Source organism: Mizuhopecten yessoensis, unplaced genomic scaffold, assembly GCF_002113885.1.
Source record: "Mizuhopecten yessoensis strain PY_sf001 unplaced genomic scaffold, ASM211388v2 scaffold1405, whole genome shotgun sequence".
Taxonomy (NCBI): domain Eukaryota; kingdom Metazoa; phylum Mollusca; class Bivalvia; order Pectinida; family Pectinidae; genus Mizuhopecten; species Mizuhopecten yessoensis.
Window position 1 is genome coordinate 223,744 of NW_018404030.1, and position 16,023 is coordinate 239,766.

A 16,023-nucleotide genomic window follows, 5' to 3' on the forward strand; every position below is an offset into this window, starting at 1 on the left:
GGAGGGGGACTCGTGCGTCACAGACAAGGGTAAGGGAGGGGGACTCGTGCGTCACAGACAAGGGTAAGGGAGGGGGACTCGTGCGTCACAGACAAGGGTAAGGGAGGGGGACTCGTGCGTCACAGACAAGGGTAAGGGAGGGGGACTCGTGCGTCACAGACAAGGGTAAGGGAGGGGGACTCGTGCGTCACAGACAAGGGTAAGGGAGGGGGACTCGTGCGTCACAGACAAGGGTAAGGGAGGGGGACTCGTGCGTCACAGACAAGGGTAAGGGAGGGGGACTCGTGCGTCACAGACAAGGGTAAGGGAGGGGGACTCGTGCGTCACAGACAAGGGTAAGGGAGGGGGACTCGTGCGTCACAGACAAGGGTAAGGGAGGGGGACTCGTGCGTCACAGACAAGGGTAAGGGAGGGGGAGGCTTTGTTTTGAAATAAGTTTGCGATGTATCTTGGCAATATATCTTGATTAAAGGATTCTCGCTTACCAGAATGAGATGATATGTTCAGGATGAAAGTATCGTTTCTGTGAATAGTGATTTCTTTTTCTTTCATTCTTTCTTTCCGTTTTTGTTAAACACATTGTGAAGTCGCGTTTTCTATGCACTCTTACTGTAAGACAGCAAACAGTATTAGGAAACTATAGGGAAGTTTCCGTAAAAAATCCGAATATGACTCCACTACATGATTGCTCACGATTACGCAAGACAGCATTATAAAGGAATATTTTCAGATTGGTTAACATTCAAATGTATACACTTTACATTTGTAATAACATCTTGAGTGTAAAGGTTTAATTATAGGGGATGTAAAACTAAAATGTAAATAATTAAACGTGTCAAAAAAAATACATATTATCTTTCTTTTTCTCTCTCGTTGAAAAAAACCCCGTGTCTGACGTTCTTTGACGTATCAGATCAAAATACTGCATATTTCAGCATAAGAAAGTACGCTTCAAAGCCACCTGTGTGTCATATACAATATGTATTTCATAGCGTTAAAGTTTCATGTAGCAAAACCTACCGTGACTCTATTCTGGAGAGTATTTCTGAAGCTATAACCGTTCAAATCCTTTCATGAAAAAATAATATTTAAGAGACCCTTGAAGTGTAATTAAAACTTTCCGAAACATTGGCTACAATTGTACATGAATGTCTTACATCGAATTAGTTTTCCTTTGATAAGAGGTAAATGTTGAATTTATGTCCATGGCCACGTAATACACGGATTAAATGTTACATTTAAATGTTCGTACATACCGTACCCTCCCCTTAAGTTCCGCTTTCGTGTATTTGCCAGGACACTTTCGTTGACCAGGTAGAGCTCTATCGGTAAGAGAGATACATTTTAGTTGTAAAATTTCAAGTCTACGGTTCGAATCCCAGTCTAGCCGCGTTGAATGTTAACACTCAAACACAGTTATGGGATGTATCTGGGTTTCTGTCCAGAAATGCTGGATTAAATCTATAGTCATGCCTGAAACAAAGTTTTCTATGTGTAGTAAGAGTTTTAGGCAGTGGTGTGGGGAACCTTAAATTTTTTATAAAAAGTAAAAAAATATTAAAAGAATTACACCTATATTATTTAAACAATAAACCTTAAAAGTTTTGTAAAGTGAGATTTCCGGTCAATTATTATTTTTTATCTCTAAATGATTACAATCCATAAACTTCCGGTAAAGTGAGTGTCCGAGTTACGGGGGTTCTGATGTTCCTCAGTTTCTGTATTAATGTTTGTTTACAATTTGTTCCAGGATGAACGAAATCAAGTGCTGACCATCAACGTTTGGCTTGACCAGGTAAGACTACGTCAAACTACACACTACCTGTACTGTAACAAATGTAGCATTCCTAAATAATGGTTCCCTCTGTGTTGCTCTGCTGAAAACTACTTTCATGTGATTGATAGTAAAGCTCAAGGTCGACACATTGTATAAACACTGAGATATGGAATAAAATCAGAATCATATTCTAGATATTGAAATCATGTGGAATATACATGTTATACGTATTTATTGACTTAATTCAATTACAGTACACAGTAAGGACATAGAACGACGTATGATTGTATATGTGAACACATTACATATTCAGGACACACGCAGGCATACACATATGGGGAGAAATTAGCCAGGTGGCATAGGACTAGTAGTTAGCCCCTGATAAGTCAGCTCCTGCGAATTCCTCAAAGTTGTATTGACTAATGTATATGCTAATTGTATTTATTGTATATCTATGTATTTTAAAACGCTTCAGAGTGGCCTATGCAAGCTAAATAGGTCGATATATCAAATGCTGTATATTATTATTATTATAGATAGACCCTGTATAACGTATCCATTTGTTTTTAATTATTTCAAACATTTGTCAAAACTTTTCTCAGAACAGAATTGAGATACATTGACTGTTAAATTCAAATTGATGAGAGGATTATTGATCATCATATTGTGCGACATTTTAAATACTAACATATTCTGGAAAATAAAAATAATAAAAATAAAATGTTTAATGTGGTCCACAGCAATCAAGTTTTCTTCCTGTTTCCTGTGCAACAGGTACATTGTAATAACATGCACTATGATGTAACATTCTATCTGACGTACATTTGTAACTTCCTGTGTGACGTCATATCACGTGGAATATTACAGGAATGGCACGACGAGAAACTATTCTGGGACCCAGCCGACTATAATGGACTGAAAGTATTAAGGATCCCGTGTACGAAACTTTGGCTACCTGATATCGTCCTCTACAACAGGTAAACACCGTGACACACCCCTTAGTGACGCGTGTACAAAAACAGTGACTGCCTGATATCGTCCTCTACAACAAGTAAACACTGTGACACACCCCTTGGTAACGCGTGTACAAAACAGTGACTGCCTCATATCGTCCTCTACAACAGGTAAACACTGTGACACACCCCTTCGTTAGGCGTGTACAAAACTGTGACTGCCTGGTATCGTCCTCTACAATAGGAAAACACCGTGACACACCCCTAAGTAACGCGTGTACAAAACAGTGACTGCCTGATATCGTCCTCTACAACAAGTAAACACTGTGACACACCCCTTGGTAACGCGTGTACAAAACAGTGACTGCCTCATATCGTCCTCTACAACAGGTAAACACTGTGACACCCCCCTTAGTAACGCGTGTACAAAATTGTGACTGCCTGATATCTTCCTCTACAATGATGAACACTGTGACAAACCCGTTAGTAACGCGTGTACAAAACTGTGACTGCCTGATATCGTCCTCTACAACAGGTAAACACTGTGACACCCCCCTTAGTAACGCGTGTACAAAACAGTGACTGCCTGATATCGTCCTCTACAACAAGTAAACACTGTGACACACCCCTTGGTAACGCGTGTACAAAACAGTGACTGCCTGATATCGTCCTCTACAACAGGTAAACACTGTGCCCCCCCCCTTAGTAACGCGTGTACAAAACTGTGACTTCCTGATATTTTCCTCTACAATAGGTAAACACCGTGACACCCCCCCTTAGTAACGCGTGTACAAAACTGTGACTGCCTGGTATCTTCCTCTACAATAGGTAAAACCGTGACACACCCCTTAGTAACGCGTGTACAAAACTGTGACTTCCTGATATTTTCCTTTACAATAGGTAAACACCGTGACACCCCCCCTTAGTAACGCGTGTACAAAACTGTGACTGCCTGGTATCTTCCTCTATAATAGGTAAAACCGTGACACCCCCCTTAGTAACGCGTGTACAAAACTGTGACTGCCTGATATCGTCCTCTACAACAGGTAAACACTGTGACACACCCCTTCGTTAGGCGTGTACAAAACTGTGACTGCCTGGTATCTTCCTCTACAATAGGTAAACACCGTGACACCCCCCTTAGTAACGCGTGTACAAAACTGTGACTGCCTGATAGCCTCCTCTACAACAGGTAAACACTGTGACACACCCCTTAGTAACGCATGTACAAAACTTTTCCTACCTGATATCGTCCTTTACAATAGGTAAACGCCGTGACACACCCCCTAATAACGCGTGTACAAAACTGTGACTGCCTGATATCTTCCTCTACAACAGGTAAACACTGTGACACACCCCTTAGTAACGCATGTACAAAACTTTTGCTACCTGATATCGTCCTTTACAATAGGTAAACACCGTGACACCCCCCCTACTAACGCGTGTACAAAACTGTGACTGACTGATATCGTCCTCTACAACAGGTAAAAACTGTGACACACCCCTTAGTAACGCGTGTATATGGCCTCTTCAATAAGTAAACCCTGTGACACACCCCTTAGTAACGCGTGTACAAAACTGTGACTGCCTGATATCCTACTGTTCAACAGGTAAACACCGTGACACACCTCTTCGTAACGCGTCTACAAAACTGTGGCTACCTGATATGGCCTCTTCAATAAGTAAACCCTGTGACACACCCCTTAGTAACGCGTGTACAAAACTGTGACTTCCTGATATTTTCCTCTACAATAGGTAACCCCTTAGTAACGCGTGTACAAAACTGTGACCTGGGACACACCCCTTAGTAACGCGTGTAAAAAACTGTGACTGCCTGATATCTTCCTGTTTAACGGGTAAACACTGTGGCACACCTCTTCGTAACGCGTTTGCAAAACTGGTCCTTCTTAATATGGCCTCTTCAATAGGTAAACCCTGTGACACACCCCTTAGTAACGCGTGAATAGATAAACACTGTGACACATCCCTTAGTAACGCGTGTACAAAACTTAGTAACGCGTGTACAAAACTGTGCCTGCCTGATATCTTCCTCTACAATAGGTAAACACCGTGACACATCCCCCTTAATAACGCGTTTACAAAACTGTGACTGCCTGATATCTACCTGTTTAACAGGTAAACACTGTGGTACACCTCTTCGTAACGCGTGTACAAAACTGTGGCTACCTGATAAGGCCTCTTCAATAGGTAAACCCTGTGACCCACCCCTTAGTAACGCGTGTACAAAAATGTGACTGCCTTACATCTTCCTGTACAATAGATAAACACTGTGACACATCCCTTAGTAACGCGTGTACAAAACTGTGCCTGCCTGATATCTTCCTCTACAATAGGTAAACACCGTGACACACCCTTAGTAACGCGTGTACAAAACTGTGACCTGGGACACACCCCTTAGTAACGCGTGTAAAAAACTGTGACTGCCTGATATCGTCCTCTACAACAGGTAAACCCCGTGACACCCCCTTAGTAACGCGTGTACAAAAATGTGACTGCCTTACATCTTCCTGTACAATAGATAAACACTGTGGCACATCCCTTAGTAACGCGTGTACAAAACTTTGGCTACCTGATATCGTCCTCTACAACAGGTAAAAACTGTGACACACCCCTTAGTAACGCGTGTACAAAACAGTGACGTACAAAACTGTGACTGCCTGATATATCCTACTGTTCAACAGGTAAACACCGTGACACACCCTTAGTAACGCGTGTACAAAACTGTGCCTGCCTGGTATCTTCCTCTACCATAGGTAAACACTGTGACACACCCCTTAGTTAGGCGTGTACAAAACTGTGACTGCCTGGTATCTTCCTCTACAATAGGTAAACACCGTGACACCCCTTAATAACGCGTGTACATAACTGTGACTGCCTGATATCGTCCTCTACCTTAGTAACGCGTGTACAAAACTGTGACTGCTCCTCTACAACAGGCAAACACCGTGACACACCCCTTAGTAACCCGTGTACAAAACTGTGACTGCCTGAATACGTCCTCTACAATAGGTACACACTGTGACACACCCCTTAGTAACGCATGTACAAAACTTTTGCTACCTGATATCGTCCTTTACAATAGGTAAACACCGTGACACCCCCTGTGACACACCCCTTAGTAACGCGTGTACAAAAATGTGACTGCCTTATATCTTCCTGTACAATAGATAAACACTGTGACACATCCCTTAGTAACGCGTGTACAAAACTGTGACTGCCTGATATCGTCCTCTACATTAGGTACACACTGTGACACACCCCTTAGTAACGCGTGTACAAACCTGTGACTTCCTTATATTTTCCTCTACAATAGGTAAACACTGTGACACACCCCTTAGTAACGCGTGTACAAAACTGTGACTTCCTTATATTTTCCTCTACAATAGGTAAACACTGTGACACACCCCTTAGTAACGCGCGTACAAAACTGTGGCTGCCTGATATCGTCCTCTACAACAGGTAAACACCGTGACACACCCTTAGTAACGCGTGTACAAAACTGTGCCTGCCTGGTATCTTCCTCTACAATAGGTAAACGCTGGCTCACCTCTTCGTAACGCGTGTACAAAACTGTGGCTATCTGATATGGCATCTTCAATAGGTAAACCCTGGGACACACCCCTTAGTAACGCGTGTACAAAACTGTGACTGCCGGATATCGTCCTCTACAACAGGTAAACACCGTGACACACCCTTAGTAACGCGTGTACAAAACTGTGACTGCCTGATATCTTCCTGTTTAACAGGTAAACACTGTGGCACACCTCTTCGTAACGCGTGTACAAAACTGTGGCTATCTGATATGGCCTCTTCAATAGGTAAACCCTGGGACACACCCCTTAGTAACGCGTGTACAAAAATGTGACTGCCTTATATCTTCCTGTACAATAGATAAACACTGTGACACACCCCTTAGTAACGCGTGTACAAAACTGTGACTTCCTGATATCTTCCTGTACAATAGGTAAACACCGTGACACCCCCCTTAGTAACGCGTGTACAAAACTGTGACTGCCTGATATCGTCCTCTACAATAGGTAAACACTGGTACACCTCTTCGTAACGCGTGTACAAAACTGTGGCTACCTGATATGGCCTCTTCAATAGGTAAACCCTGGGACACACCCCTTAGTAACGCGTGTACAAAAATGTGACTGCCTTATATCTTCCTGTACAATAGATAAACACTGTGACACACCCCTTAGTAACGCGTGTACAAAACTGTGACTTCCTGATATTTTCCTCTACAATAGGTAAACACCATGACACACCCCTTAGTAACGCGTGTACGCAACTTTGGCTACCTGATATCGTCCTCTACAACAGGTTAACACCGTGACACACCCCTTAGTAACGCGTGTACAAAACAGTGACTGCCTGATATCGTCCTCTACAACAGGTAAACACTGTGACACCCCCCTTAGTAACGCGTGTACAAAACTGTGACTTCCTGATATTTTCCTGTACAATAGGTAAACACCGTGACACCCCCCTTAGTAACGCGTGTGCAAAATTGTGACTGCCTGATATCTTCCTCTACAATGATAAACACTGTGACAAACCCGTTAGTAACGCGTGTACAAAACTGTGACTGCATGGTATCGTCCTCTACAATAGGAAAACACCGTGACACCCCCCTNGTTTTCAAAACTGTGACTGCCTGATATCTTCCTCTACAACAGGTAAACACTGTGACACACCCCTTAGTAACGCGTGTTCAAAACTTTGGCTACCTGATATCGTCCTTTACAATAGGTAAACACCGTGACACATACCCCTTAATAACGCGTTTACAAAACTGTGACTGCCTGATATCGTCCTCTACAATAGGAAAACATCGTGACACACCCCTAATTAACGCGTGTACAAAAATTGTGACTGACTGATATCGTCCTCTACAACAGGTAAACACTGTGACACATCCATTAGTAATGCGTGTACAAAACTGTGGCTGCCTGATATCTTCCTCTACAACAAGTAAACACTGTGACACACCCCTTAGTACCGCGTGTACAAAACTGTGACTTCCTGATATCGTCCTCTATAACAGGTAAACACTGTGACACATCCATTAGTAACGCGTGTACAAAACTGTGACTGCCTGATATCTTCCTGTACAATAGGTAAACACTGACACACCATTTAGTAACGCAAAACTTTCTATTACCAATACATATTTACATTTGTTGTGGCAAAGCCCTTCTATATTACTACTAAAGTACTGCCTCATCTTATGAGACTATAATTGAAGTTGGTCTTTGCACCTCCGAGCGACTTAACAGTGTCACTACCGAACTTATCGGTATCTTCTGCTTTGATCCCAAACACCAGCTGTCAGCTGTCTCAAGTGTCTGTGAGATCAACAAAAAATGTTACGCCTGGATTTTGTTTACCAATTCAACCTTCTCCGGTTGCACGATCAACATCAAAAACGTGCCGGACTGCAAATATAACTCTGACCTGATTACTTCGGGCTACCGTTGAGTGCGTGCGCCGGATATAGGTCGCAATAAAATCGGAAAATGTTTTACGACACTTGATTAGTTACTTACAAAATGTTATTTGTTACTATTTTATGAATTGAGAATATGATATATATATAAATTAAAAACAAATGAATTATTAACGAAAGTTGCGGAACCTTTTCAATTTTGTATAGGAAATAGCGCGTGACGTCAGCTGTTTCCTTTGTGCCGTTCTAGATATTGACCTGACCTGACGGTAATAAGCGGGAAATTTGAAAGTTGGAAAAGACGTAATTTTTTTTTTGCGAATTCTCATAACGAAAATATAAATATAAACAATAAAGAGAGTGTCGTAATCAAATGAACAGCATCGTGATACGCGGACACTGCGGTGATTTAAGCAATAAACTGCATAGATGTGGCAGACCAACTGGTATAACTGCCACATGTGTCACAGACAAACTTATCATGGTGCGCGCTAGCGCACCATTCAGTTTGTCTGCAGTTATACCAGTTGGTCTGCCACATCTATGCAGTTTATTGCTTAAATCACCGCAGTGTCCGCGTATCACGATGCTGTTCATTTGATTACGACACTCNTGCGTCGTGCGTCGTGTGTAAACTTTTTACATTTTCAACTTCTTCTCAAGAACCAGTGGATGGATTTTTTTCAAACTTTGTCAGAATCATCCTTGGTAGATGAGGCTACAAAATTGTAAAATTTGAATCTCTGCATGGAAAAAAGATCATCAGGGGCTTTACTTGAATTGTAAATTTCAGGACCCCCGAGCTATTCGTTCTACCTTGGGAAGGGGGTAAAGTTTACTATAGTTTATATAGGGAAATAACACTTTTGGGTATATTTTGACAACTTTCTGTAGGAAATTATTTTTACTTGGTGAGAATTATCCTTGGAAAAAGATGGTACCCCAACCCCTGGGGCCAGGGGTGGGGCCCCAAAGGGAAAATTAACCAATATTTCAAAAATCTTATTCTCCAGACTCAGACGTACTACAGTCATATTTTCTGCATGGAAAGAAAGATCATCAGGGGCTTTACTTAAGTTGTAAATTTCAGGACCCCCGAGCTATTCGTTCTCCCTTGGGGAGGGGTAAAGTTTACTATAGTTTATATAGGGAAATAACTCTTTTGGGTATATTTTGAAAACTTTCTGTAGGAAATTATTTTTACTTGGTGAGAATTATCCTTGGAGAAAGATGGTTTCAAATTAAAAAATTGAGATTCCTACCCCAACCCCTGGGGCCAGGGGTGGGGCCCCAAAGGGAAAATTAACCAATATTTCACAAATCTTCTTCTCCAGACTCAGAGGTACTACAGTCATATTTTCTGCATGGAAAGAAAGATCATCGGGGGCTTTACTTAAATTGTAAATTTCAGGACCCCCGAACTATTCGTTCTCCCTTGGGGAGGGGTAAAGTTTACTATAGTTTATATTGGGAAATAACACTTTTGGGTATATTTTATCCATTTTCAGCAGAAAATTACTCAAACTTAGTCAGAATCATTTGGGGAATTCCTGCCCCCTCCCCAGGGGCTAGGGCGGGGCCCCAAAGGGAACATTTACCAATATTTTCAAATTCTTATCCTTTGATGACATGACAAGTATTGTATTTCACTTAGTTTACATGCTGATTTCCACATCACATCTAAACAATAAAATAAAGCTACCAGTTCCTATGATATAACTCATGTGACCGCTAAGGCCCTTTGGGCCTCTTGTTCTTATTTAAGCGGACCTGGACAGGGTCGGTCGCCGGAGACCAGGTAACTGGAGTGGTACATGTAGGTCGTCCGTCTAAAACTCGGAGGGTCCCGGGATGGAATCCCGGTATGGAATCCCGGATTGCGGCTCCGATTACAAAATTATAATATGTGACCAACCCTTATTTCGAGCACTGGGTAAATGCTCTGCAAGGGGATACTAAAATATTGGTTGTCAATAGTGGTGTCTTTGAGGGCGAAGACTTATATTGTAGAAAAGGGGAAGAATGTAGCGAAACTGGACTTGTTCCTTCTCCAGGTAGATCAATTGTTAGAGTGGAGTTTGGAGGGTCCCGGGTTAGAACCCGGTTGGACCATGCGTTTCCCCCCTCCTATTACATTATGAAAACAAATATCAAATGTATATCATTTAGTATGTACTAGATAGATACAAACAGACAAACAGAAATATAGATACATTTGTATATCGTTTTGAAAACATTTAGTAAGTGTTTCTATATTGAGGTACAGGCATCTGCATCTGGATTGTAAATATGAATTTAATGTCAATATACATTTACAAGCGAGATGCAGATTCAGGTGACTGAGATTACCAAGCTATATAGTGGCGCGAATAATTAATACTTTGGTTATTTGTGCATAAGCTGTGACGATCCAAAACACTTCGGTGAAAAAGTGAGTTTTGTTTGTTTGCGAGTCAGTTAACAATCGAAAGGACATGCAAACTGCATTGCTATGAATCAAGGTCCTTATCCTTACGACACCTGTGCTTTCGGTGGATTTGATAAATTCATAAATGACCAGAAATACAATAAAGTAACGCTTGTTTGCTTAAATGGGAAACATGTCGACAAGTGGCGGGGGAAAAAATGCAAGGAAGCATAGAGACTTCAAAAATGTACTTATAGTATTATAGTAGTCGCCTCATGAAAACATGCAGTGGGACAAAGGAGGCCGATTATTTCAACCAAACACATTCCGCAGTGTTGTAGTCTGCTATACTAAATGTTGGTCTCAGACATCCAAGCTCGTCTTTACTAGATCTGTTGATATCATTGACAAGGAATCCTGTCACTACGTACTGCAGTGCATTCCACTTGTGACTGATCCGACAGCTCACTTGTAGGCCTTCTCCTCGATTACATTAAATGTCTCCATGGGGTACCTTGGGTTGGCTTCCGTTAATCTTGTTACCTTGATGACCTGCCTGCTTCACTCCACAGTCGATGACAGTTCTACTGTTAAATAATTATATAAGTAGCAGTGTATTAGGATACAGCATATAAGGGCTCCAAAATATCTACCCTCTGACCGTTCTCGCCATTTCTCGTTAACGACACAGCGCTGTTCGCGTTACCTTGATAACCCGTATGATTCACTCTACAGTCGATAATTACCGTTCTATTCTGAAATAATTACATAAGAAGCAGTGTACGGGGATACATATAAAAAACAATCAAAATTCAAAATTGTATTTGCACATTTGTAACTACAAAGTAATTTGAAGGCAAAACAGTGAAACACAGTGAAAAACAAAAGTCTTCGCTCCCTTACCGTTCAGTTCTCGCGTAGAAATTCAAACTTGAGTGTGTCTAGGTAGAGTTCTCATTGATGTCGTTTCCTGATTGATATGTCAGACTTTGAAGACCACCGAAGAAGATGTCTGCTCGTTAGGGAACTCGTTAATGACAATTAAGTATAAAATATGTCTGACAGTTTTACCGATTTATCTTTTTTCATCTTTCACAACACTGACGTTTTTCTCCCAGGAAAGCTTTGATCCAGTTATTTGCAGCTTCGCATATTTAAATGGAACTTAATGGCCTCGTGTTAGCTTGTTCAATCTGTTAATCGCGTGTAAACTGTTAATCGCGTGTAAATACAGTGCCCGCTGAACTGAATAAAAATGAAACACTGCTGGTAACGAACTCAGAATAAATATATGTTAAGAAATAGATATTAACACCTCAGAAGAAATCTGAGCTTTTAGCGAGGATCGAACCCTATCCGTTTGCGGGAGTGCCGGTGACTTAACTTAATCGACCAATCCGTTCACCTTGTCGAACGCGTTGCTGAGCATATAATTACTACAAACAGCTGGTTTCCTTTATCAATATTTTATGCCAAGTCATGTTTCTGTTGATTTTTTTAAATTTTGGATCAGATTCCGTGTTGATAATGATAACGCTTTTCCTCAATGTCATACAATGTCATACAATGTCATACAATTATACATAGTTACAATGTCATACAATCATACATAGTTACAATGCCATACAACCATACATAGTTACAATGTCATACAATCATACATCCTGAACACCTGGGCCCGTATTCATGAAACCGTTCTCATGCTCAAACTCGGATTCTGTGCTCAAGCCCGATTTCTTGTTCCGGTAAATACTCTATAAAAATCAACATATATATCCTCAATATTGTGGAAGAAATTTCGCCGATACTAAAAGCCGAATACCGTTTTCAGTAATTACATTTGACATTCCGGATGTGGTACATGATTTAAGCGAGTTGCAAGAATGTTGGTTCGAGCAAAAAATCCATACATGAGCATACGAATGGTTTTATAAATACGGGCCCAGGTCTTATTGTCCTTGTATTTCCAAGCTTTCTATGTAAATCTTTCCATTGTTCATGTTTATCATTCTTTCTTCGATTTTGCCGTAAGCTTGTTTGTGAGACGAAATGCGTCACATAGAAATCTGGGATATGATTGGATGTACATGCAGGTTATCTTCCAAGCTGATACCATCTCGTCCCGTATATGGACGGTGGTGGTGGCCCTGAAGCACTGTTCATGGTTACAAAAAGTTATATCAAGTTGTAGTCTGTTCAGTTTTTTCTAAAAAGAAAATTATGGACCATTGATACAAGGAAAACGTTTAGCAAAGTTATTGAAGCCAATAAACATTGAGAATAACATAGTTTCTATTTAGGAGCAAGAAATGTTAACGGTTTGTCCAAAGTTCCGATCGACATTTAAAAATTCTATTGCTAAATTTTTTTTAAACTTTAATGATGAGGAGACTTTTAAAACCGTTAGATGTTTAAATTATATACATGTAAAAAACAATAAAATTACCCAAAACTTTCGCGGTTTTGTCATCAATCACGTGCGTGATACGGCGATTTTGGATCGGTTCAAGTCGTAAATTCAATCAAATGTCCTTCGCTTACATATTTTCATTAACTCCAACAATGCTTTTCTACAAAACATCTGATGATAAGGAATGCCTTTCATTTTCTTTTTTTCTTGAAATCAAAACCCCTAGACGGTTAGCGCGAAAGGACTCAGCAATACATATACTACGGCATGGCGTAATGGATCACTGGCATTTTCTACAATTAGTTCTTCACAACTAAGTATATTATTAGTTACACTGATTTTTGGCAGGGTAAACGGGATGGTATGACCCTAAAGGGTTTCGTTTTTCCTGAGGCCGGATTTTTGGCAGGGTTTACGGAATGGTATGACCCAAAAGGGTTTCGTATCGGCCTCAGGAAATACGAAATCCTGTAGGGTCATACCATCCGGTATACCCTGCCAAAAATCCGTGTAACGAATTTATTACCCCTTTGAGTCTTTTATATTGGTTTTGTACAGTTCCCCGTCAACTTTCCTGTTGTCAAGATAAAAATGGCACAGTACCTCATTTAGATTCGTTTAATCAAATTCCTCGAACTGTTCTTCCTGATTCCTTTCTTTTAAATACGTCCTCAGTATGTTTGCCGCTCGTCTGTTCGACTTTTGTGTGTTTTGTGGCACATAGTTAGCCCTTTTGGCGAGTATTTCCTCATCAGTATGCGAAGCGAAACGTTTCGCCATTTTGTAAACAGCGAAGCAGACGACGAATGCGAGTTGTCTCCCGTTGCCCCGCCGCAAGATACAAAGACACGTGACCCGCGTATACCGCTTGTAAAATCACGTGATTCCACCGTATTACTGCTGAGAAGCACGTGACATGACCGTATACCCCCTGAGATTTACGAATGCGGTTTAGTACACTGTAGTACACTGTAGTTTTTAACCAATCTGATTCCTAAATTTTTCTCGAAGGGGTAATAAACATGTACATTGTATATACACTGTACTTTCTTTTCTGATCTGACATCCCGTGTTCGCTTGCCCATTACCATACATTTTGTAATGGCCCCAAAGGACATTAGTGTGTCAATAGACTTTAAACAACTAACCAATCAAACAATCTTGGAACCAATGTGTCTGGACTAACAATGTATTTTTCTGTTTTTCTAGTGCCTCTAATTACAACGAAAAGTATATGGAGGCCCTAGCCATGGTTTCGTACACTGGTCACGTGTTCTGGCCGCCGATCGTCAAACTCAAAAGCTCTTGTGAAATGGACATCACGTATTTCCCGTTTGACGACCAGATTTGTAAACTTAAAATGGGATCATGGGCCTATGACGGTTTCCAAGTCGACATTTTCAACCGTTCTACACCCATTGACCTTTCAAACTTTGTTGGACATGGGGAATGGGAACTTATAGACACAAAGGCTGTTCGGAACGTAGTTGTCTACCCTTGTTGCAAAGAACCGTTCCCAGACGTCACTTTCACAGTCCACATCCGGCGACGCACAACGTACTACCTGTATAACGTCATTATACCGTCGGTAATGCTGTCGTCACTGGCTCTTCTGGGATTCTGGTTGCACCCCGACGGTGGCGAGAAGGTGACGCTCGGGTTGACCGTGCTTCTATCATTATCCGTCTTTATGCTGCTCATCGCCGAGAACACTCCAGCTACTTCTTTTTATATCCCACTACTAGGTAGGTGACTTGAACTCTCAAAACCAAAATATTTTCCTAACATTATCTGTTGGTATTGGCGTCTTCGCCTCATATTTTCTTTAATATTTTGTTCCCAGCAAATAATCGCCCACTAAGTTAAAACCCCAGAAATATTAACAAAAAGGTACATGCTGTACAAATGATTTTTTTATTTGTTTTTGAAAATTGTAGATGGCTTTAAAACATTTCGAATACCATACTAGTTCATTGAATCCCACCATATGATCGAGTGTGAATAAAAAGTAAAGGAAATTCCACTTTTTACAATGTACAAAATGTACTGGCAAAAAATCATACAAAGTTTGAAATAAGTGTTCGTTTATTTCCCTATATAGTCTGTAAAAACAATTGATGTTATCGTTTATTCCAACTCCGTAACTTCAGTTATTTCATTTATATATATATATTTCTTTTATTATTTTCTTAATGTATTTATTCATTCATTGTAAGCACAATTCAACGGATGGCATGACGCACGCTATTCATTTGAGAAAACAGAAGAAAGTAACTAATGTAATTAGAGCTACATTAGTGCCGGACAGAACTTATTAGATAAATCATTGAATCTCCAGTCGACAGCAGATAGGGCAGGATCACCAATTTAGGTATTCTGTTTTGTACAACACATATACAGTAGTGATACTGTGTTGTCTGTCGACTCGGGTCCCTTACATAGGCTCTTGTGAACCAGAAAAAAAATATACGCGTTTAAATTATTCCATGTTACACTTTTCGATAGGGAAAACACTTTAGGAAATATAACTTTATCGGTAAATTTTAAGCCGAGCAACAAAACCACTTTTTTGGAACGTGTTAAACAGTGTAGAATGCTACACAGCAATTCGTAAATTTGTTATATACTATATGTTTTCTGGTTTCCAAACGCCTGTGGTTTATCTGACATGCGTACTCTCCGTTCAAACCACATGTGTCGGTTCCACGCCTTAATTAAGTGCAGACATTCTTGTAATTTAGGAGACAGGACGCTATCATCAGATCAATAGCTAAGGAAAATGTATACCTACTATATCATTATATCTGATAGCCGGCCTGCTTTTTGTTTTATTACTCTGGCCTTCGTTCGTGCAACAGTTTGCGTGATCATGGCTTGCGTTGTCTTTTATAAACGAGCCGGACCCGATTTCTAAAAAGACAACAGAAATCGAATAATCAACGTCTGATCAGCTTAACCAGCCGTTAACTAGAATAAATCAAATTGTATTTGTGAGGGGATAAA

The 16,023-nt window shown here is 40.7% G+C and overlaps 1 protein-coding gene across 2 annotated transcripts in view; it reads left to right on the forward strand.

Annotated features, from left to right (window-relative positions):
* LOC110461539 (neuronal acetylcholine receptor subunit alpha-10-like) overlaps positions 1–16,023 on the forward strand; it is an 84,511-nt gene that overhangs the window by 66,323 nt on the left and 2,165 nt on the right. For both annotated transcript variants that reach the window (XM_021515060.1, XM_021515052.1), the window contains exons 4-6: positions 1,751–1,795; positions 2,645–2,754; positions 14,230–14,765. In XM_021515060.1, coding sequence (XP_021370735.1) covers positions 1,751–1,795; positions 2,645–2,754; positions 14,230–14,765 — 691 coding nt within the window. The remainder of the gene's footprint in view (positions 1–1,750; positions 1,796–2,644; positions 2,755–14,229; positions 14,766–16,023) is intronic.